Here is a 24,337-nt window from a genome sequence, read left to right on the forward strand (position 1 = left end):
GAATATGTTATGAAGGGCTATACATTATTAATGATCAATTTTCTTCTGAAATACGTGCTCTAAAGGAAATAAAAGAAAGATCTACCAGCAGACAGCACTAAATATTCCATCATTCGCACGAACATTCTCCTACAAGCCACAGCCCAGAAGACTGTCGATATGCACCTTGCCTTATCATTTTCTGTTAATATTTAGTCAGTGTTTCCAATATAATTGGCTGCTTCTTCAGATCAAAGGCTTTTACATAGGCCCTACCTGCAAATCAAATAGCTATCCATGGAATATTAGAACTTGACTTGCTCCATTCTCTTATATTTTTTGTGTCTCACACTAAAGAAATGAAAGATGCATGATTCTAAGGCTAAATAGCTAGGAAGTATTCATTCAAACTTGAATATTCTTCAAAGAGAGTGTGGGAGCAACTCTAATCGGAGGAAGAAACATAAAGGAAGTAAATCCAGATGTTTTCCACCAAAGTCCTCCTTTTGGCTGGTCTGATTTCTACTGGTAAGTCGAAAGTGCAATTTTAGAATGTTAATTTTTAAAAACTGATTTCAGGGGAAGATTAAAAAGATTAAAAAGTCATTAATAGCATGATCACAACAAAGACTTGTGTATTTGGCTATTAAAAAATGAAACAGGAATGATACATGGTCCTGATGATGTTCTAAATAATTTAAATGGAATGTTCCGGTTCTTTAATGAGGGAAACATAATAGTGGGTTGAGAAGACATTACAAAGCCTTTCAGTTTTGGTCCGGGACTTAACTAGAACAAAACTAGATAATAAAAAGTTGATGTAAGAATTTGATTCTGATTTTGATCAAAATCAAATTCTGATACAGATACTAATACAGAGACTGGTGTGGATTAAGACAAAGGGAATGCTCCCTTAATACTCAGAGAAGGAGAAAAGGTGCATAAATTACTACACTGTCTGATATTTGCCTCAATTCCCAAAGATAAAGATTAGTTGCCAAACTGATGGGATTATATCTTGATCAAGGTGTTGATTTGGAGCTTGGCTCCAAGGCATAAAACTTTTGAAACCCATCTTTTAAAAGTATTTTAAAGAAGAGGCTTCATGGCCATATTCTGTAGCTTCTCTTCACAGCATAGGTATTAATGAAGAGTAAAATGTCTTTAAATAAAATCAATAGTCAAATTACCAGACTCTTGCTTTTGCTTGTTTGTTTCAAAGTGCAAGGTTGAGTGTGCTTACTGTATCTCTCTGTGAATGTTAACACCAGAAATCCAGGATGTTTAATTCAATTGAACATTTATCAAGTGCTTACTACACTAAAGAGATGAATTGTGCCTAAAACAAAGTTTGCACCAAGTCTGCTGAGAAAGCAGCCCTTCCTCCATGTTTCATAATTTTTCATATAATTGGTTCTACTCCTTTTCCCACCTTCTCTCCTAATCTCAGTCTAGGCTAAATTGGTTTAACATTTCAGATTATTTCTAACAATCTCCCTCTTCCCTTCCATGTTTGCAAGTATGAGATATCTAGTGTTAAACAAACTTGGCTAGTTCAGAGTTCGTTTTTCCTTTAATTCAAACATTTGCTTGGATTTGATTAGTAGAACCATTTCAAAATTACAATTTCTAAAAGTATTTTCTAAGCCATGCTGTTTTATTATTTTTGCTTAATCTAAAAATAATGATCCCCATGGCAGATAATGAGCAAAGAAAAATAGAAAAGCACAACTTATACCATTTACTAATGGATCTGAAGCAAGGTATAATGATGGAGGCCAATGCTTATAAAGACACACATTCAGCCAGGTGCGGTGGCTCATGACTGTAATCCCAGCACTTTGGGAGGCTGAGGCAGGCAGATCACGAGGTCAAGAGATCAAGACTATCCTGGCCAACATAGTGAAACTTCGTCTCTACTAAAAATACAAAAATTAGCTGGGTGTGGTGGTGTGCACCTGTAGTCGCAGCTATTCAGGAGGCTGGAGCAGGAGAATCACTTGAACCCAGGAGGCAGAGGTTGAAGTCAGCTGAGACCATGCCACTGCACTCCAGCCTGGCAACAGAGTGAGATTTCGATTAAAAAAAAAAAGTTGTATTCACTAATGCTCTAACATAACAAGGCAGAATTCTGTGGCCCGGGAAAAAAACCAATTTTACATCTGAATCAGGATATAAAATTCTGGAAAGACGACCTTCCCACAAATACATAAAGTTTGGGGAAAACTACAGTGAAAACAGAATTGTCAGGATCCACTGTGTGACTGATAAGGCAAATGGAGATAGGGAATGTCTGAGGCCAGGAGCTCTGCTCTCATGTTTCTCCTTTTTAGCACTGGCAGGGCCATGGGCTAATATATGTGCTGGCAAGTCTTCCAACGAGATCCGGACGTGTGACCGCCATGGCTGTGGACAGTACTCTGCTCAAAGGTAGGAAGTTGCACAAACAACCATCCAACCCTTTGGTCCCCAACCTCTTTTCTCAGTGTCCTTGCCCAACGTTGGTTGCCTCAAGGGCTCACAGTTCTGACAGTATGAAAAACCAGAGATGTAACCAGTTATATCACTGTCTTTGGAGCAGCTTCCAATAACTCTGCTTCAATTATGAGCTGTGAATTCGGATCAGAATGTGGAAGAAGGAAAAGAGCAGGGAGCAAACACAGTTTTCCTTCTGAATGTCTTCACACATTGACTTACCTCACTTGGTTTTTCCAAAGGGGTATCAAACACGACTATCCCATTTTATAGAAGAGAAACTTGAACTGAGGTGCCAAAGCGTTAAGGGACCTGCCAAACACAGTTGGAGATGGTGAAGGCTGGGCCTGAATTCAGGCTTTTGGTTCCTCTTCCCACCAAACTACGCTGTTACTGGCCCAGGTTCTGGAGGTTGAATATTAGAGGCTGACTCTAAGCAGGCGAGAGAGCACCACTATCTCTTCCAGACAATGAGGGTCACACTCGTGAATTTTCAGTTATACCCAGCATCAACGTGGGGTGCCACTTTCTAGTGAAATAGCCATGTGTCCAGTCATTTCACTGATCTCCATCCTAACTAGAGGGGAACTCTCACATACACAGATACAACTTACAAAACAATCTCAAATACTGAAACAGGACTAAGAAGGGAAATATGGGAAACGTCCCCTGAATTGCCTAAATTTAAACTCAGCTCATACTGTAAAGTTTATGCACTTGATTGATACAGTAACTTCTTGGCTTTTGTCTTGAGCCTGCTCAGTGTTGCTGTGTACATAATTGTAGCAATCCTGGTAAATCTGATCGTTCAGACGACAGCCTATTAGAAGCCTATTAGAAGGCTGGTGAGAGCAGGCATAGTGACAGCAGCGGGAAGCAAGAGCTGAGGGGTTGCTAAGATGAACTCAAGGCACCTCACGATCTGGAATAGTTTGGTTTGGGCTCCATGCACTTTAATAAACCCAGGAGGTATCACACGCTGTATTAAAATACCATATATAGTAAGTGGTATTTACAATCACTTTTCTAGATCACTGCGAGAAAAATAAGACAAGGGTAACATGTGATACTTTTATGATAAGTTCCCATAAAAAGCCAGCTGTTTTCAAAGTGGGCTTGAAGACGTCAAGATCTAGGTATCTAGAAAATGCACTTACATGGATTGCCTCATTCCCCCCAAATGCCATAAAATAATAGTGGTTAATACTTGTTTAAAGCTTACTATGTATCAAGTACCATTTTAAATGCTTTCATCTTTATAACATGGTTATTAGCACCTGCAGGGAGGGAGGTTAAAATTGGCCTAAACAGAGTGAGACATCCTGGGACATCCCAACATGTTCTGGCAGCTTCAAGCTTTGGTACCTCGTCTGGATACAGTGGGCTAACACCATGTTCCCGGGCAGTAAAGCTCCCCAGGGCAGCTCCTCAGTCTGTTCATTCTTATTTACATCCTAGAAGTCAGAGGCCTCACCAGGGTGTGGACATCTTGTGCTCTGCTGGATCTACTGTGTATGCACCATTCACTGGAATGATTGTGGGCCAGGAGAAACCTTATCAAAACAAAAATGCTATCAATAATGGTGTTCGAATATCTGGAAGAGGTAAGAGAGGTGGAGTCTATACCTGGGGTGTCTACTGGACATGTTGATGCTTATTTATTTAATGCAGGTTCCATACAGAGAGATTTTGTACTTCTTTCAAAATGATACAACCTAGAACAGAAAGAATATAGAGTGTACCCAAATTAGCGATGCGTTTTTTAAAAAACTTTTATTTAAGGTTCAGGGGTACATGTTCACATTTGTTATATAGGTAATAAACCACATGTCACAGACATTTGGTGTACAGATTATTTTGCCACCCAGGTAATAAGCATAGTACCCGATAGATATTTTTTTCTGATCCTCTCCCAGCTGAGGCACTTTCAAGGATGTTTCACCATTTTCTTTGAAAACTTCTGCTTCACGCACACACTCCATGAAACCCCACAGCTGATTGAAGGCATTCCTTCCTGTGACCCATGTGGTTTTGCTTAACAATCTATAAACGAAGCCACTTTCAGCAATGCTAACCATAATGGATAGATACTTGCATTTACTCAAATCCCACAAATCATAAATGCTGGCATTTCTCCAAGAGTCGAATGTGAAATATTTTTGAAAGCTTCTAAGTTTTAGGTAAAGCTAGGTCTCCTGGTACTCCAGATATTGGCTTTGTTGTTCGGTTACTCCACCAACGTATAAAATATACACATAAAAGTGCACTACACATCCATGTGTAGCTCCGTGAATTTCAAAAAGCAAATATACCTGTGTAATCAGCACCCAGATCAAGAAAAAGAACATCACCCACATCCTAGAGATCCCTTGTGCTACCATTTAGTCATTATTCCCAGCAAGATAATCACCATCCCAAGTTCTAACACCATGTACTAGTTCTCCCTGTTTCTAAAAATGGTATAGAATTAAACAGCATTCACTCTTTTTTGTGGGTCTTCTTTCATTCCACATCATGATTATGTGATTAATATTTTTGTATCCACATTTTTTTCTGATGCATGATATTCCATTATATGCATATATTTTCATCCATTTATCCATTCTTCCTCAGACGGACTTTTGGGTAGTTTCCAGTTTTAGGCGATTATAAAATTGCGGCTGCGAACTTTCTTATACCTTTTAACGAACATATATATGCATTCCCATTGGGAGTGAGTCCAGAGGAGACTCTCCTCACCAAGGCTGTGAGAGGCATCTTGTGAGGGAACCCACATCCTTGAGGAGCTATATAGTGGTTGTCCTCTTTAGGCCCAACGTCACAAGGGAAACTTCTGCCATTGAACTGGGTCCTCTGAAGTGGTGCTTAACAGTTAATGCCAAGGTCAGTGAGAGCAGTAGTAATCAGATTCGTCTAAACTGCAGAGATTTGTGACGTTGGCTAGTAATCACGGTGACCCTAGAACTGAATAGATGAGCAGCCAACTAAAGCCTTATTGGACTTGTGTGAATGGAAATGCTCCAGGTCTGATGAACAAAATGCTGACTTCAGTCATCACAATAATGGGTTCTAATTCCCAATAAATTCCCAGGCTTGAATTGGTTCAGTCCCAGAGCCTCTTGAAAGAAAGGGAGGCTCAGTCCTTTTGCACAAGGGTCCTGCCGTGCAGCCAAAAATTTATACTGTAAACCTTACTTCTAGCCACCCCCAAAGGGACCTGCAATGGTTTAGCAGGATGACAGCACATTGGGGAAGAAATAATTAGGCTCTTCAGAGATTATTGGACACTTGCTCAAAACTGACACTAATTCCTGGAGATCTAAAAGGCCACTGTGATTCACCAGTCAGACTATAAAGTAGGGGCTTATAGTCAGGTGGTCAATGTAGCTTTTCACTAGCTATCTTACAGTGCTACAGAGCTTTTCACTCCATCTTACAGTGAGCCCAGTGCATCCTCCAAACTACCAAGAGGCTATTTCCCCAGTTCCAGAATGCAGAATTGGAATTGACTTTCTTCTTCTTTCAGACTGCCTTGGCAGTTCTTGGTTATCTGCATTTCCAAACAGAATCTGTTTGCTAATTTCCACCAAAATTCCTGCCAGGGCTCTGACTAAATCTACAGTAAATATACAGATCAAATTGAGAACTGATATTTTCAAAGTAGTGAGTCCTCCAATCAATGAACATATTATATCCCCCACTTACTTATGTCTTCCTTCACTCTTATATTAATGGTTGTTGTAGTTTTCACTGTAGAGATCTTGCACATCTTTTAATATTTATTCATAAAACCTACCTGATGGGAGTTTTAGCTCTTCAACAGCAGAACTATCCAATAGAAATATAACAGAAGTCATGTATATAATTTCAAATTTTCGGCCAGGCGTGGTGGCTCATGCCTGTAATCCCAGCACTTTGGGAGGCCGAGGCGGGTGGATCACGCGGTCAAGAGATCAAGACCATCCTGTCTAACACGGTGAAACCCCGTCTCTACTAAAAAATACAAAAAATAAGCTTGGTGTGGTGGCTAAAAAATACAGAAAATAAACTTGGTGTGGTGGCAGGCGCCTGCAGTCCCTCAGACACTCGGGAGGCTGAGACAGGAGAATGGCGTGAACCCGGGAGGCCGAGCCTGCAGTGAGCCGAGATCGCGCCACTGCACTCCAGCCTGGGACACAGAGCGAGTAGTTTCTATTAGCCACATTGAAGTAAAAAAGCATGGTATTTTAGTATTTTATTTAACTCAATATTTTCAAAGTATATCGATATGTAATACAAAAAGTATTGAGATATTTTACAATTTTAAATGCTAAGTCTTCAAAATCCACTGTGTACTTTACCATTAAAGCACATCTCAATTCAGATTAACTGCCTTTCAAGTACTGAATAACCACATGTGGCTAGTGGCTACCATATCGGACAGCATAATTTTACAGCCTTATTTTTGTGCTCACTTGACCGGTTTGCAGTGCCAGTAGTGTATTAAAGTCTATTATTGGTGGGTTTCTATCTATGTCTCCTGGCCTCTCTTGTAGTCTCTGCTTTATATAGATGACCTGTTATTCAGTGCACGGATAGATGTAACTGTTGTATCTTCACTGTGACTTGTGGCATTTACTCTCTTATATTATCTTCCTTTGTCTTGTTTCAATGCCTTTTGGCCTGATTTCCACTCTGGTAACAGGACGATAGCCCTTGCTTTCTTATTGCTTGGCAAATCTTTGTCCATTTGCTTGGCAAATCTTTGTCCAGCTCTTCACTTTCAGCCTTTTCAATCGCTGTGTTTTATTCCATACAGCATTAAATTGGGGTTTGCTTTTCAACCCAATGGGACATTTTTTAATAGACAAGATAAGGCCATTCACATTTACAGATATGACTCCTATATTTGTATCCAACACCATCATTTTATTTTATAATTATTGTATTGCACTCTATTTCTCTACTTGGGTCTTTGCCTTTTTAGTTCTTTGATATTTAGCAAGGTTTGTATTTTTGTTCCAGTTATTTCCATTTTCCTTTAAAGTCCAATAATTTCATCAGAATATGTCTTGGAGCTGACTTTGTTCAGGGTTCACCTTTTCTAACTAGCTAGTATTTTCCTGCTATTATTCTTCAATGCCTTTATTAGCATTTCATTTGAATCTATTCTTCCTTTGGCATCTTGTAATTTAGTCTTCCTTTTTAATATCATCTGTCATTTTCATCTATTCCTCTCCGGAGTTCATTCAACTTTATTTTTGATTTTTTATTTTTTGTCCATTTGTTATTTTTTAAATTTCAGATTCAAGGTTACTGAAGCCCAGATAAATAATTATACTTATTTTCTTTTAGGTTTTTGTGTCAAAATGTTCTACATTAAGCCAATTAAGTATAAAGGTCCTGTTAAGAAGGGAGAAAAACTCGGAACTCTATTGCCCTTGCAGAAAGTTTATCCTGGCATACAGTCGCACGTGCACATTGAAAACTGTGACTTGAGTGACCCTACTGCATACCTGTAAATGGAAGGCCAATGGTCAGATCTTCAAAATAAAAAGTCATCTTAAAAACCTGGATGCATACCCCGCTCTTCAAGAAATTTGTATTCACAAAGGAAAAATGCATGAAGGGATGGATACTCCATTTTCCAGGACTTGGTTATTATACATTGCGTGCTTGTATCAAAAAATCTCACGTACCTCATATATGTATACACTTGTGTACCCACAAAATTTTTTTAATTAAAAAAGGAAATTTGAGTTTAAATAGAAACATGATAAGTGCGAGAAAGAAAACATTTTGATTTTAACTCATTGTCACTCTGATGTTCGAGTGAACTGGTTTCTTCAGGCTCTTTGATCTTTCTGTCACCCAAGGAATCTGAGTGGTTTTGTTTTTTAGATTTCTCAGTCCTGAAGATCGAAGATAAATAAACAAGGGAACTTAAGCTGGGCCAGGCTGCATTTTTGACACCTCTAAAACTAGCAACCTTTCTGCTTGAAAATAAGAAAAAGCCTGAAAGTGTTTCTATGGTACAAGAACAGTGAGTGGTTTACAATGCTAGCTTTAGTATACATTCAATACATATTCAAAGAATACGTTGAGTTTAGGTAGTAGACTCTCAGCAGTATCCTTAGGTTTATCATATTGGTTGTAGAGAGAGCTGCTTTCCTGGATAATAAAGGATTTGCTGGTATTTCCATCCACACTCGCCTACATGATTATGAATGATGGCAGTCCAGGAAAACATATTCCAGATTTCAGTGAGGCGGCACTACAGGAAGGACTAGAATGAGAATGAGGCCTACCTTTATCTGAGGTGTCTCATGGAACTGGGCCTGTCAACTTCATCTAGCCATATGCATATTACAGCTACTTATTTCTACACATCATTGTATTATAGCTATGTTATTCTGTGTTAGTTACATTGACAACAGGTACTAAGAGGAAACAAGACCATACAAATGTCCAAAGCACCAGAAATAATTCTGGCTCCTTAAGAGTTTAGCCAGTCGGTAAGAAAATGAATACGTTGAACTAATCATTCTGGAAACTTTCTTCATGAATTTCTGCTTAAATTTGTTTGGAATGCAGAAAATGCCAGCGAACGATTACATTCTTATGTGTAGATTTTTAGAGGAAAACATAATTAACTGAAGTTTATTGTTAGAGAAATGGTTGCATTTGTGTATCTGGACATATGTACGAGAACATTCATGGTATCACTATTTTTCACAGCAAAACCTTCAATGACCCAAATGACCATCAACAGTGAAATCAATAAATAATCTCAAAGTTATAGAATGTAATAGTTGACAGCAGTCACAATAAATGAACTTCAGCTAAACATAATGACCTGAATGAATCATGGCAATATAATTTTAAGTTTACAAAAGTCCAGAAGATCACATAACACATGATATTCTTTTTATAAAATTAAAATATAATTTCCTTTTTATATAACAAAATCATATAAAAAGGGGAGCAAGAAAATAATGAACTCTAGTTAACTCATAACTAGATCACACAGAAAGATTTAAGTTACTACCAGTGCTGTAGTTTTGCAGTTGGGAGGTGATTTCATGGGCATTTATTATTATGAATAACATGTCACAGAAGCAACAAGACTTGCAGTGGGTGGCCAGGAAGAAAGAGTTATCATGATTGATGACTCTCAGGTAGTTGAGAATCTACGTCATACAATTAGCACCTTCTTAGATCTACTAGGTTGGTGCAAAAGTAATCACGGGTTTTGCCATTACTTTCAATGGCAAACTATATCTAGCACTATCTGATTTGAATATGCATCTCCTTGGTACCAAATAACTTTAGGTTGTTTCCAGAAATTTGGCTTTCAAAAAATAAATGCTGTACCCCATTGAGGACACACAAAAAGGAAATACCACATCAGCTCTTAAAGGCAATTTTAAAAGAAGCTCTGAAATATTTGAACAACAAAATCTATGCTTAGTTTTCTAAATAATCATCCTTCTGATTATTTAGGAGGCAAAACACAGGTGGATATGGATATTGTTTTAAAAACCAGACTCATGACCTGGAATGGTGAAATTCCTCAAGGTAGAGCAGGGACATTGCCTTCCCCTCAGCATCTGCTCAATGGAAATGCAAACTTTGGACCAAAGGACTTCTTTCTCAGGAAGAACTGGAATACGGCGCCCTCTAGTGCAACAACAAATCCGTGTTTTTTTCCCGCTTGTCTTTTAGGTTTGGATGTCAAAACATTTGACTTAAGTATAAAAATATTATAAAGATTTGAATGACGGAGGGGTAATAGTACGGAGAAACTTACTTTTCATTAGTAACCATGATGATAATATACACTTCAAAAATTGTGATATTAAATATTCTGTCAAGTTTGATAGCTACACATTAATAATGTGAATAAAATCAATATTTACTTTGAAAATGTTTTATCTGCAAGAGATAAATTTAATAGAAGAAAAAGGAGATAAGTGGCCAATCTAAGAGGCCAGGCTACAAAGGGAAGAATCCTTGCATGCATTTGACATTTATCACACTCAGTGGCATATTACAGTAATCACATGCCTATTGCCTCTGTGACATGTTATTCATAATAATAAATACCCATGAAAAACTGGCTTGTCTCCTGCCTCACCTCTCCCATATTCGGTACAATACAAATGAGGCCAGCAAGGATCACAAGGAAGGAAAAACAAAAAATATGAGCATCCTATTTTTGTGTTTCTGCAGCACAAACAGTAAGACCTTTCCCCCACTCTATTTACCAAATTTTTGCCCACAAAATTATCCAAACTTCTCCAGAATCACCTAACAAATGTAAATGTTTTTAATATGAAAAAGTTTGCTTAAAGAACTAAAATATTCTCCAAAGACTAAAGTTTGAAATTCATCTAATGTCAAATTCATTTATCTAGAATCCACTAGTTTTAAATAAACAGTACTTTTCACAGACTTCCAAAGTAAAGACATTTTCATTAGATAAAACATTAAAAATACTCTGTAAGTTCTTGTCTTGTTTTTGGCTGTTGTAGAAATGTTTTACTCTTCCATTTACTTACCCAGTAAGTCAGGCCAATCAAGGTAATTTACATGAGTTCATGAACTTAGATTTACTCTGAGTTTTGCTCTAAGATTCATTATAGTGCTTAGTTCACTAGGTTCAACTACTGGGCCACTAAAAAGCACGATTTAGAGCAGCAACTTCTCATTCTAAGTAGAAGAGGCCAATGGTACTCATCATCTCTCCATACTAGTCGACAGTGGGGAAAATCTCACCCCCAACCTCCCTTTTCTAGTCCCTGTTTTGCTCCATTATCCTCAGTGCAAACTCCACTGGCATTCTATCACCTGACCATTCAGGCATGTATACTCCCAACCCCTCCTAGAACATATCATGGTAGAGTGATCCCAGGTGAGACCAGAGGCTTATCCCTTCAGAATGTCCACCACTGCTCTGATCCCCAACTCCATCTCTATCAAGCTATTTGTTTGTCCTGTTATCCTAATCAGGTTTTTTGTTTTGTTTTGTTTTGAGATGGAGTCTCGTTCTGTCACCCAGGCTGGAGTACAGTGGTGCGATCTCGGCTCACTGCAACCTCTGCCTCCCGGGTTCAAGTGATTCTCCTGCCTCAGCCTCCTGAGTAGCTGGAACTACAGGTGACTGTCACCACGCCAGGCTAATTTCTGTATTTTTAGTAGAGACAGTGTTTCACCATATTGGCCAGGCTGGTGTCAAACTCCTGACCTTGTGATCCACCCGCCTTGGCCTCCCACAGTGCTGGGATTATAGGCGTGAGCCACCGCACCCAGCCCCTAATCCAGTTTTAAGTCCCCTATTATATGATGCTTCCGTATCCTCCTGAAATCTTAAGGTATAAATTATACTATCTGTAATTGTAATACCACCCCAGTCCTGAAGAAATTGGTTTTATTTTTTAACCAGTAAAATCAGCTCCACTAGCATTTATGGAGTACTTACTAATGTAGCAATACTGTTCTGAGAGGGAGGAACATATAGGTAGATATGAGAAGCCTTACAGACGTTACAGTGAGAAATAACATGGCACAGTGGTGAGAATGTACACACAAACATAGTCTCTAAATACAGGGATATAAAAGTGCTATTTTTTTAAATCTCCATTTACACATCACAATGTATTCTAATTGCTTAATAGGTTAAAAAAAAAAAAACTTGTAATTTTTTCCTAATATCCCAAACTGGAAAGTGATGAACATATTTGTCTCTTTTTACTTTAATTGATTTCTTAGAAATTTAAGATACTGTGGGGCGAACTGAGTAGAACAAGCTTGAAAACCAAAGTACTCAAGTAAAATTTACTGAGTGCTTACTATGTGCTAACCACTAGCACGGCCGATTCTGGGGATAAAACCACTAGCATGGCCAATTCTAGGGAGCAAAAACCAGCAATGATATTGCACTGATGGAATTTACAGTGTAATGGAACAAACCGGTAATAATCAGACCAGTAAGTGATGAATTATAACAGGGATAAGTGCCGCACAGTAAAGCCAGGGTGCTGAGTGCACAGCACAGAGTGCACAACGTGGATCTGACCTATAAGCGGGGAATGGGCCGGGTGTCCAGGAAGGCTTCCATGATCAAGGACATACAGCTAGAGGAAAGATCTCAGGAGCACAGAGAGTAAGCCAGGCAGAGAGAGGTACAAGTCAATTCCTTGTGACTAGAGGGTGCAGGGCAGTTCTGAGGAACGGAGAGGAAATGGGAACCAAAGGGCAAGGGGCAGCTTGATGGGAAATGAGGCAAAAGAAGCAGGGAGGGACCAGACCTTGCAGGGCCTTGTGGGTTATTTTAAGGCTAGATCTTCACCCTCAAGACAATAAGCAGCCACTAAGGAGTTCTAACTGTGTTGCTAATTAAATTCTAAGATCACTTATGCAGAGGATCTGACACAGTTCCAGATCCATAGCAGGAGGCAGCGAATGCTGACTCCCTCCTAAACACATCCTGCGGCATTTACTGCTTTATTCAAATAGTGTACCAGCTAACAATCAGAATGAGTATCTCTTCTCTTTTCACATCAGTATCATTATGAAATGAGTTAGTATTTTAAAATTTTAATCAAATGTCCATTATCTCTCAATATAATAAAGTAGAATCTGAAGTACCTTGGAAATTAGAAGTTATTTATTGAATCACAAGATGATCTCATATAGTGCTAAAAATGTTATAATTTAATAAGCTTTAAAATATTTTATATTTTATAAAATACATCAATACCAAGATAAAATAGAATCAAATAAAACAATGTAATAAAGTAAATGACATAACTTACGGAATCCAAGTTCAATATTACACATTTACTTAGCAAGCTACAATATGCCTTCAAGGAAAGCTGAGAAATCTACTTAGAAACCGTCTGCAGTTTTTGGCATATCAACCATCTAATCCACATACAGGGCTTGTGCCCTATTTACAGCAATTCCTTGATTTTCAAATTTCTTATTTTTTTTCAAATGTTTCTGCAGCAATCCATTAAGACACTTTGCAAACAATCAAATATTTGACCTAAAATATGTCAGCAACACATTTTAAAATTTACATTTGCTTAGATAGAAAGCAGCTAATCATACTGATCTAAAAAAAACAACAATTTCGGAATCTTTGGTAGCCAATTACCAGAGAGGCATCACATCAGGGAACCATACTCTTCCCAGGTATTTGGAGACTTCAGTGTGAATTTCATCTAGGCTATAATCCTCATCAGGGATCAAAACTTCCTCCATTATAGAGAGCTGTGTTAGCCTTCTCCCACACAGTCTTACAAACTCGACGAAGGCACTGCAGCTGACTTCACATTCGCTGAGGCCCAAGGCTTTTAGGTTTGTACAGTGTTCAGCAACACAAATAAGTTCATTATCAAGAGGCTGAAGACCATTAGCACACACCACTAACTCAGTCAGTCGAGGACAGTAGAGAGCTATCCGTCCTAAAACCACTTTGCTGACTGAACAACCAAAATAAAGGTGAGTAACAGGGGTTTCTTCTTTGAAGAACATCTCAAATTCCTCTTCACATAGAAAGAAGTACATAGCAACATTAACTCTAGGGGAATGTTTAATAAGTGCATCCCAACTGTGTTTTTTAATAGCATGAAATTTAATCTGTCCAGGATTTTCACTCACAACATCAATTCGAAGATGTTCAAGGTTAACATGAGTCTCGCTTGAGAGCGCAAAGAGAAGTTCATCAGTTAGGATGTAATAATTCAACGCCAGTTCTCTAAGGCCTTGACAATGATCAGCTACACAAAGAATTCCTGTGGGAAGTTGGGGAAAATTCTTAAGAACAAAGAATCATACTGATCCTAATACAGTATTTTGTAAATTTAAATTTGATATTAATTATTCATTATTTGTGAAAAAGCTATCTAACAACTTCTGAGAGCATGTCTGCCAGGAGGTATTAAGTATATAATGAAAATCATGTGTATATATGTAAAACTAAAATATCTCAGGAGAAGGTTACTATAACTATACCTATCTTGCAGATTAAGAAATCTTTTGAAAAAACTTACTTAAATAATTTATGATTCATAGGAATATAATTTTCAAAAAGAAACTGCATCTTTATAGTTATTGTAATAAAAATAACGTATCATTCTAGCTTTAAAAAATGTAACCCACCATCAGATGAAACATGAGGACAGCTACTCATTTTTAGGAGTCTTAGAGTGTCACTATTATTGGCCACAAGAATCTTCAATGAAGGATCATCCACCGGTGTATTTTCAATTTTGATTGATGATAATGATTTTGAGTTGATAAAAACAACTGTAAGTGCTGACACAAAATGAGACTTGCATGGCCATAAGAAAAAATTATGAAAACATTATTTTAAAATGTACAGCTTTAAGTAATTCACTAAAACTATACCAATACATGCTAATGATAACATAGTAAGAACCATGAACATATGGCTGTTTCCACAGAATCATTTTCCAGTAGAAGATATTTTTATAATGAAGTATAGTTTTATACTTTTTATAATTGATAAACGAAATATGAGGAAAAAAAGCCTCAAAGATTTCATAAAAAATGTCTTCCGATTACTTCAATTAAGGATTTGGTTTTCAATATTAAAAGGACATAATTATTGTATATTTACTTCCTAGAACAAGGGTTGGTAGATTATAGACAACTTGCCAAATCCAGCCTATGGTCTGTTTCTGTATGGCTCACAAAGAATGGTTTTTGTATTTTTAAATGGTTGGAAAAATTTTTTAAAGAATAGTATTTTATGACATGAAAATTACATGAAACTTGAATTTCAGTATCCCTAAAATACTGTCTGATGGGAACACAGTCATGCCCTTTATTTAAATATTGTCTGTGCATCTGTGTCTGCTTTCAGACTCCAGTGTTAGAGTTGAGTAGTTGCGGTGTAACTAGTTGGCCCCCAACGCCTGAAATATTTGTTATTTGAATCTTTTTGACCCCTACCCTAGAAGAAACAGAATTTTTATCTGATTTATCCACTCCCATATGTCTAGCACCTAAAATAGTATCTGGCACATAGCATGGTAAATGGACGATAAAGATGTGTTGAATGAATAAATGAGATTTTAATTCATTTTATAAGATTTCACAATCTTCAGTGACATCCTTTTCCTAGCAAATTATCCAAAGTAAATCCAAGTCTGTAAATGCTTTGAAGACTGACAGATTAAAGCTTACTTCTAGTTTCACCTGAAAATGAGTAGAACTTCAGAAATTTTCAGATTCAGTATCTTTTGGCAAAGACAGAAAGTCTGGAAACCAAATCTGTACATGATCATTTTTCCCTTTTCAAAATCAATCAAGTTGGATTCTATCAAAGGTTCTATTATGCCTAACAGAATGACCAAATTGGTTATAAATGTTCATTAATTTATAAGAAAACTTATTGATTTACACTAATTGTAAACTGGTTTACACAAATTTTGAAATAGTACAAGGCTAGACTTCTTCAGTAAATTTTATGGTGCCAAAATTATTAGGGAAATATAAACACAAAGTTTAGTTTCCCTTTAATCAACTTTCAACTGACTGCTTTAGTCCTGAAGGACGACTTTAAAAACTATTAGAGTACATATTTCATTATAATAACAATGTATTAATTTAGTACTATTTATGCTTAGCAAAATGCTATACTTTTATTTTTCCTTAGTTTACAGATTTAAAAAACTGAGTCTCAGAGAGATCCACAGAGCTCACTTTAAACAGTAGAGGCAGAGCTTGAAATGAAGCTTGCTAATTAATTCCTGGTATCTAGCTCTGGTGACTGCATCAGCGAACCTAGAAGCTGGCCCTGGAAGCTGATGTGCAACATTAGAGACAGCTTTTAGAATATAAGAAGAATTTCAAGGTAATCTGATTTTGTAGTTCATAAACAAGGAAATAACTATCTAGAAGTGGTAAATTTCGTCGGATTACTTACATTACTCTAATCCCTAAATGACCCATTTTTTTCAGCACATCCCTTTAGAAGATAAACAGGCCAGCAGAAATACCGGCTAGAAGACTGCCATGACCCAGTTTATAAGAGAGATGCTGCTATTCCTCTATCTTCTTCCACAGGAAATGTCCATTAGCCAGCTTTACCAACTACCATAATTTAATGCCTACCATATATCAAACACTATTCTGACTCTAGGTTTATAATGGTAAACAAAATAGAATCTCTGCCTTCAATGAGTTTATGTTTGGTGTAAGGAGAAGAGAATAAACACATTAAAAAAATAAGGTGGTTTCAAGTACTGATGAATGACATGAAGAAGATAAAAATAATGTAACAGTAGAGTACATTATTACTGGAGCAGGGGGTGCCATTTTCACAGTTAAGGAGGGGCTCTCCAAGGAGGCGGCATTCAGGTTGAAGCCTGAATGAGGAGAATATGGTATTAGTTTCTATGGCAGAGCATGGTTGGTTGCTTCCTGGCAACCATTCTTCCTTTGTTTGTTAAATCAGTCCCAATTTTTAGCTGGGCACACTGCCACCCAGCTCAAAGATTCCCCAGACTCCCTGGAATCTGGTGTGGTCAGAATTAGAGGTAAACAGAAAACACTGTGTAGTACTTATGGGTGGTCTCCTTGGTAAGGAGAAGGCACACCCTTCTTCCCCCATTTCTAACACCCTAGCCCCCAGAGCAAGGACGTGATGGTTGGAGCTCAGATGGTCATCTTGAAGAAACACCTTGGAGAGAGTGGAGCGGCTGGAAGAAACCTAGGTTCCTACCACCTTCATACCAGCTATGGACTGTCTCACCTATCAATTTCTTTAATGTGAGAGAAATATACTTTGATCATGTTTTTAAGCCACTTTTCTTTTGGAGTTCCTACTGCATGAATGTAAACATCATGCTAACAAGCATAGGTTCATTTAGTTAAACATTATATTGTTCCACCTCCAAAACAGAGGCCACAGAATCCCAGGAAAAACATCCACTATTGCCTCTACATGCTCCATGTTCAAAGTAACTACATAAATTGTTATTTAAATAGAATAAGCACAATATCCAAATTTTATATTAATGACACTGTGGGAACAATGACTACAGTTACAAAATACATCTAAAGAATGAAAACATGCATAAACTATTTTTGCAAAAATAAGTGCTAGTCAACAGAAAACAGCTTGAAATAGTACTTTGAATACAAATAGGAGATGGTCTGTCTTTAGGAAAAAATGGCTTTTGCCTAGTTCGGCAGTCTTTAGGGATTTTAGTCTAGCTCACCAAAAACGCATAATATCCTTACCTCTGATACATTCATGAAACTTGGCTTGGCTGTTGAAATCAAGCCCAAGGTCTGGATGGAACAATTTACCAGCTGAGAGAGTATACCACAGGCAGCTTCTGCTGACTCGATACTACTGTCAACCTAGACAGACAATTTTTAATCTCAAATAATTTCTTGATGATAATTTATCAGAAATAATGCCAATTTAATTATTTAGTAGAATTCAATTGCAAAATTTTATTCATTCCTTTGAGCTATCGTATAAATGAGTATTTTTTCTTCGTACAAAATGTCTCAGACTATAAAATGAAAAACAGAGATGATGACAAATTAGCTTTCCAAGCACTTCATATTTTCAAATCTTTTACAATTACCTGAATTTTAATAACAGCATACAAATGATGGAAACTGCATTTTAAGTTTTTCAATTACAGTTCAAGTTCTACACTTCAATCGATGCAAATAACTGTAGAAAAACAGGAAACCGCTTCGGATAAAATGCTTTGCAAAACTCACTGACTGCCTCAAAATAAGGCTCTAGATATACAATAGCATTGTTAACAAAATGTAAGTCATGGTTTCCATTTAATGCTTATTTTTCTTACCTTAAAGCTGACATATTGAAGATGGGCAGAATGCTTTTTAATGATCTGCTGAATGAGATCAGGATGAGTGGACTTAAAATATGAAGTAGCTGACTGGTTCAGTTCAAATTCAAACTTTCTCCAAAGGTCAGGAATATGAAAAACTTCATTCCATCTCCTACATACAGAAGATGCACGGGCCCGATCTAGTAAAGGAAGATACTGAAAAATTCGTAATACTACATGGTGAGGCAAACTCCCCCAGTCTAGATGAACCGTGTGTGTATGAGTCTGGTTGAGAGAAGAGTAGAACCCAAGTTTTGGCTGTTTCACTGCTCCTGACAACTGGACAATTTTATTCTCAACAGATAAACTGTTCCTCTTCATTCTGTAAACATTAGAAAATGTTCAGTGTCTGATAGTTTTTTCACATTTTCACCAAATATTGGCACTCTAACTGTACAGAATAACATTAGAAAATGAAAAATTGTTTAATTAATACAATTTTAGTAGGTATCTTCCACTTTCACGCATGGATAGGTGCTACCTCATGCTGGGCATACAGAGATAAAGAAGTACTGTTCTCAAAGACCTATGGTCAAATGGTGAAATACAGTGATAAATGCTAGGACCAAAGTTGGGATAAGTTTCAATAGAAAGAAAAGAGGATGCATGTGATTGAGTTTGTGTGTGGAGGAGGTGGCTTGGGAGGCTTTCAGGAGGAAATGTCCAAGGAAGCAGTGTATGTCCCAGGTTTTTTTTTTTTTTCCTAGTCAATTATTGTATTTTAATTTCAAAGGAGGAAGTATCACATTGCAATTGTGCTAAACAAACAAACAAAAAAAACACATACACAAAAACCTGGGAGGTCTGGGAGATAGTAAAACACAATTAAAAGCATAGGTCTAGATAAGTCCCTACTCTGCTACTTACTAACCATATGATCTTGTCAGAACAAATTACTCTAAGCCTCAATTTCCTCATCTCCAACAAGAAAAGTACCTATAAGATCAATGTGAGGATTAAAGTACCAGCAGATAGTTTAGTTGCAGTCTGTGTTGTTATATTAAATTGTTCAGTGCAGTTTTCTGAACTGTTTTCATTACTTAAGTCAAAGCAAAATTCTAACAAAAACTCAAATGATCTGCAACAATTTTCAGATGACAGCCAGGACACAGGAGCGCAGAGAAGTTAGATATGGCAGGGACAAAGTCTTAGTTCAAGCAACACACCTGATCCTCTCCAGTAAAGCAGCCAGGAAATGAGCATTCTTACCCTCCAAACAGAAATGATGAATGTCCAGATACTAGCCAGCTTGGGACGCAACTAAGTTCTAGCAAATTTGAAGTCCAGATATGTCCAAGTATATATGGTCATCTTGTACATATATTTTATATAAGAATACAAAGTATTTTAAGTATACAATTATTTGAAAGGCAAAATAAAATAATGGTAAGAGTGGTTCTGAACTTTACTGAACTTTAGTTAACTATATAACCCTCCTTTAACCCCTGCAATATTAGGAATGTACACACGGAAGATTCAGTGTCATAACTGAAACACACCTTGAAATATAATAAAATATTTATGCAATATGTAAATATCTCTGTCTTGTGATTCACTGTGTCTCATGTGACACATTTCTTAAGCACAACATAGAGTTTGATCCCAGAAGCAGGAATGACCTGTAAAGTCATTGAACACAATGAAAAGTCATCTTTAGGGTTTGGAAAACTGAAATGAGAAGCAAAAATAGTTACAAAGCTGCATCTCAAGCATCAGGCAAAAGAGCTACTACACATATTTTAGTCTGACTAAACCAGTTACAGGCATGACTCAGGCCCTGTCCAGCAATACTATGTAGACCATGTGAAACTGCTGACTACCAAGAATTCAAAGCATATGCTATTTTAAAAGGCCTGATCTACCACTCTTCAATGCTAACTCCTTAATACTGAAAGGTACAAGAACAGATGCTGGATTCTAAACTCTGATGTGGAGCATAGTCATTGACATTTTGCTTGTAACCGTATCATTTGGAAATCTACAAAATGGATAAATTTTCACTAAGTTTTTATAAAGAAGTTACCCTTAATAGAATCCTTTACTTGAAAACCAGTGATGCTAACATAAAGACATCACTCAAATGCCAGGTTAGAAAACTATCTTGCAGTTCTAAACAGAGGGACTGTGCTATATATTAAATCTCATTGTATGTGGCATGGATTGTTAAAATTATTTAATAATATCATTAAATTGCCAATTCACTGATAGTAGAATCGCAATAAGTAATTAAGGGTATTATATTAATACCAGTAACTTCTTAAAAATAATATTTTAATTTTCTTTTAAGTTGTATAATCTTCAAAGCATAAAGATTATACTCATCCACAAATCAAAAATTTCATGTAATTTTATAGCTATGTATATTGTAAAATATATTTTAGATAAATTGATCTTTATTAGCTTGAAGACGTTAATCTAAAGAGTCTAGCCTAAAGATATGTAACCATTTAAAAAGTCGATCATTTCTTTTTCAAGCCTTTCTTACCTAAGGAAGGCTTCCAGATTAGAGTTCACTCTGAACCAATGAAATGAAGCAATGGTTGCCGTGGGGTACTCACCAACATCTATTTGATTTCACTTCCTATCTTGGTAAAATACCACAAAAACACATTCATCAGAATACATAAATAAACATCCAGTAATTTCTATGCTTAGGCTCTTTATATATCACTCTATATATTGAAGGATTTTGTTAGGAAATTATTGATTCTGAAACTGTTTTTTGTTGTTGTTCATTAAAAAACTAGCCCCGCTGGGTGCGGTGGCTCATGCCTGTAATCCCAGCACTTTGGGAGGCCGGGGCGGGTGCATCATTTGAGGTCAGGAGTTCAAGATCAGCCTGGCCAACATGGAGAAACCCCGCCTCTACTAAGAATACAAAAATTAGCTGGGTGGTAGTGGTGCACGCCTGTAATCCCAGCTACTTGGGAGGCTGAAGCAGGAAGGCAGCAGTTGCGGTGAGCTGAGATCACGCCACTGTACTCCAGTCTGGGCAACAGAGTGAGACCCTGTCTCAAAAACAAAAACAAAACAAAATAAAACAAAAACAAACTCCAAAAAACTAGCGTGGTTAGTGGAAATCTTGTTACGATTCCCAGGAATTATTCTTGAGGCTCTACCAAGTCTATGGATCAAAGAGTGAATGGACTCTAAGAATCCACATTTTAATTAACATCTATAGAGAGATACTGCAGCAAATGTGAGAGAATTCATGACCACAATTATTTGTTTATAGACTTTGTGAATCTTCCAGTTCCAGATTTTAGCAGCGCATAATACCATTACAGTTAGAGTAAAGAGGCAGACATGTGATTTTTATTATTTTATCATTCCCGTATGAATATAGTTGGACTAGTCTGTGTTAATAGAATATATGCTTCATATTTTAAAATCATTTCATATATAGTGATAGAGATGGCATTGATTCAGTCATACTCTCTTTGAGGTTTGCCAAATTTCAGGAAAATGATTTGTCAGAGTTAGCAGGAAAGTCTATGGAAATTGAAGAAAATAGTAATACAGGTCTACAGCAGGATAAAACTTACAGCCTTGGCATCATGAATAAATGTTGTAAGGTAAAAATAAGTAAATACATTCTACTACTTTTGTAAACCAAACTCAACTACACAGAGGAGGTAAACAAGGCAACCTATTAATTTACTAAACAGTTCCCTGAAAACTCTACTGTCTACCACCTGTTAATTTTTCATTTCTCTCTGAATCCAAGTCCTAAAGTAGAATTGGGGAGGACAGGCTAGCAGAATGTATTTGAGCTCAGGATCTACCATTTGATTTCCTCACTGCCACCTACTGTTCCACAGTTTTCCAGATAATGCCACGGTTGGCTGTCCTTCCTTTATTCCAGAAGCAGAGGGAAAGGAACTCCAGGGCACACTTTCAGTGAAACACCAAAAATAAAAGAAAGACAAGTCGAGTTACTAGTTATTCCTCAAATCAGGTAACACACAATTTTATTTAATGCAGAAGCTTTTCTCCTGAGTTACACTTATGGCTAATTTCTGTGCCAATAGGCCATTCTTCATGTGAGAATACTGACATAATACTGACATATCAATAGGGAGTTGCTACCTAAGACCAATAAGAAGATAGTGCACCACTACTTATCTCAGATCAGTTCACTGAAGTCTTCTGAATCAGATGAATTACTTCTCTGGTTGCTGAAGGAACGTGATGGCTGTCTCATAGTCACTAGAATTTTGAGGACAGGTACGGAACAAAACCAGAATACAGGACCCCACCAAGTGACAAGCCATTCTTCCAAAAAGGGAGAAAAGAGAAAGTTGGACATGGATCTTCAGCACAATTTCAGAGTATGAAACAAGTTTATTAGCACTGAGGAGCTCCACTAACCGCCTCAACTTAAATGTCTTTTTTGATGTGTTTTCTAATTTGGTAGATCAGGTGACCACGTGAATGGGATCTCTAAAAGTATCTAAGAGATTGCACACAGTATTCTTGAGGGCAAGATTATCAAAGACAGATGAGATGAAGACTGAACATCCACAGTCAACTCACTAAAGGCCATGGAAGCAGCTCTCCTCTGCACCATCACTAGGTTCTTTCAGATTGGTGAAATGAATACCCAAAAGTTACTTTTAATAGTTTCAAGTTTTCAGTGGTCACAACAATAGAATAGGAGAATACTACAGATAACAGAATATAGACGCAAAATTATCTGAAACGGGTGGATAAATTTGTTGGGAGCAGCAAAAGTAAACGGAAATAACTGTTAAATGTCCTGTATTTAATCTCCTTCCTAAAGTTTCACGATGAGCCATCAGATTGTTGCCCCAGGCAGATGGTCTATGTTAAGGAGTCTGGAATCCTAGTTACCAGTGCAATGGCAAGGAAAGCATGGCCTGGACAGGAGGGCCGAAGCCTGGCACTCCAAAATGCACGTAAAAACACACAGTTTTCCAACAAAAGAATGGGGCAACACCTCTTTCTACTGAATATAATCCAAGCAACGAACAAAACATAATTTGTTGGAGACGCTGCCAAAAAGATTTATGCACTTTGCAGCCCATGAGACTCTAAGTTCCCTTCTAAGTCTAAAAGTTACAATTCTTTTTAAAATATCAAATCAAATAAAAATATCACCCAGGTATTACGGAGACAAAAGATGAAAAATATTTATGTCAAATATTTCCTAAAGCAGAAGTTGCCATCTTTGCAGTGTTCTGGCATTTTGTCACTGGTTTATCAATTTTCTACACTCAAGTCTCTCGGTGGTATCAGTATATATCTATTTAAGAAGAAAATTTTTACTTCCTAATAAACATAATATGTATGCTTATTTTTAAATAAATCATATGAAAACTGAAGTTTCCCAAATATATGTAGATTGAAAACACCTTTGGAGACGCAAGGGGCAAAGCTGAACTAGGCAGTTTGTGAAAAGCCCTGAATGGAGGGCGCCAAGGTCATCTGTTTCTCTCTCCACATCGACCCCGAAGTCGTGTCTCCGACTCTGGAAGCGAAAAGGGAGCGGACAGCAAGCAAGGCCCATCCGCAGGGAGGCCTTCCGAGCCAGGGGGAGCCCGCCTAGGGCTGGGCATGCTAAGGGAGCTAACAACGAACACAGGTGTTTCCAGAAATCATTTTTGCAAGATTTTTCCGGGAGAAAATAATCATAATTTCCTCTTCAATTTCTTATTTTGGAAGCGTCTTAAAAGGCACACTCGCCAAAGACAAAGACGGAACACCTTAAAGCGCACAGATGAGCGCTTTCAACTCGCGAGAAGGCTACTTTTTGACATTTCTTTGTGGTAACTATTAACTCCTGAGAAGTTAGCTGCAAGCAGTCGTGCAAAAAGCCACCTCGGGTATCAGTCATCACTGGACGAACGCCGCCCTTTCTAGGCTCACTCCACCGAAGAGCCAGACGAGTGGTTCATGGGGTGGCCGGGTGGGCGCCCAGCATTGCGGAAACCCCGCCCCGCGAGAAAGCGGACGCCCTGGGGCTGCACTTC

The 24,337-nt window shown here is 37.5% G+C and overlaps 2 protein-coding genes across 3 annotated transcripts in view; one reads left to right on the forward strand and one right to left on the reverse strand.

The window, feature by feature from the left end:
• The first annotated feature begins 259 nt into the window (after window positions 1-259).
• Window positions 260-24,337, forward strand: part of LECT2 (leukocyte cell-derived chemotaxin 2) — a 34,055-nt gene continuing 9,977 nt past the window's right edge. The window contains exons 1-4 of one of the 2 annotated variants that reach the window (XM_011969188.1): window positions 260-507; window positions 2,313-2,409; window positions 3,913-4,058; window positions 7,789-8,378. In XM_011969188.1, the coding sequence (XP_011824578.1) occupies window positions 462-507; window positions 2,313-2,409; window positions 3,913-4,058; window positions 7,789-7,955 (456 nt within the window). In that variant the 5' untranslated portion in view covers window positions 260-461 and the 3' untranslated portion in view covers window positions 7,956-8,378. Of the gene's footprint in view, window positions 508-2,312; window positions 2,410-3,912; window positions 4,059-7,788; window positions 8,379-24,337 lie in introns of those variants that run through there. The other variant, XM_011969189.1, reaches the window with a different exon arrangement.
• Window positions 13,435-20,929, reverse strand: FBXL21 (F-box and leucine-rich repeat protein 21). Its single transcript, XM_011969187.1, has 7 exons — window positions 20,830-20,929; window positions 19,844-19,963; window positions 19,554-19,655; window positions 18,300-18,666; window positions 17,713-17,835; window positions 14,602-14,773; window positions 13,435-14,234 (listed from the first exon to the last, which is right to left on the reverse strand). Exons 4-7 carry the CDS (start codon window positions 18,663-18,665, stop codon window positions 13,591-13,593), a joined length of 1,305 nt encoding a protein of 434 aa, XP_011824577.1. The 5' UTR covers window position 18,666; window positions 19,554-19,655; window positions 19,844-19,963; window positions 20,830-20,929; the 3' UTR covers window positions 13,435-13,590.

Source organism: Mandrillus leucophaeus, unplaced genomic scaffold, assembly GCF_000951045.1.
Source record: "Mandrillus leucophaeus isolate KB7577 unplaced genomic scaffold, Mleu.le_1.0 Scaffold88, whole genome shotgun sequence".
Lineage (NCBI taxonomy): Eukaryota > Metazoa > Chordata > Mammalia > Primates > Cercopithecidae > Mandrillus > Mandrillus leucophaeus.

Bases quoted from the DNA above. Each gene is read 5' to 3' on its own strand.
- FBXL21 (XM_011969187.1), bottom strand. From the start codon at position 18,665: ATGAAGAGGAACAGTTTATCTGTTGAGAATAAAATTGTCCAGTTGTCA. The intron at 17,836-18,299 runs GTAAGAAAAATA...TTGTCTGTCTAG, and splicing joins TTCAATATGTCAGCTTTAAG to GTTGACAGTAGTATCGAGTC. The intron at 14,235-14,601 runs GTGGGTTACATT...AACTTCCCACAG, and splicing joins TCCTCATGTTTCATCTGATG to GAATTCTTTGTGTAGCTGAT.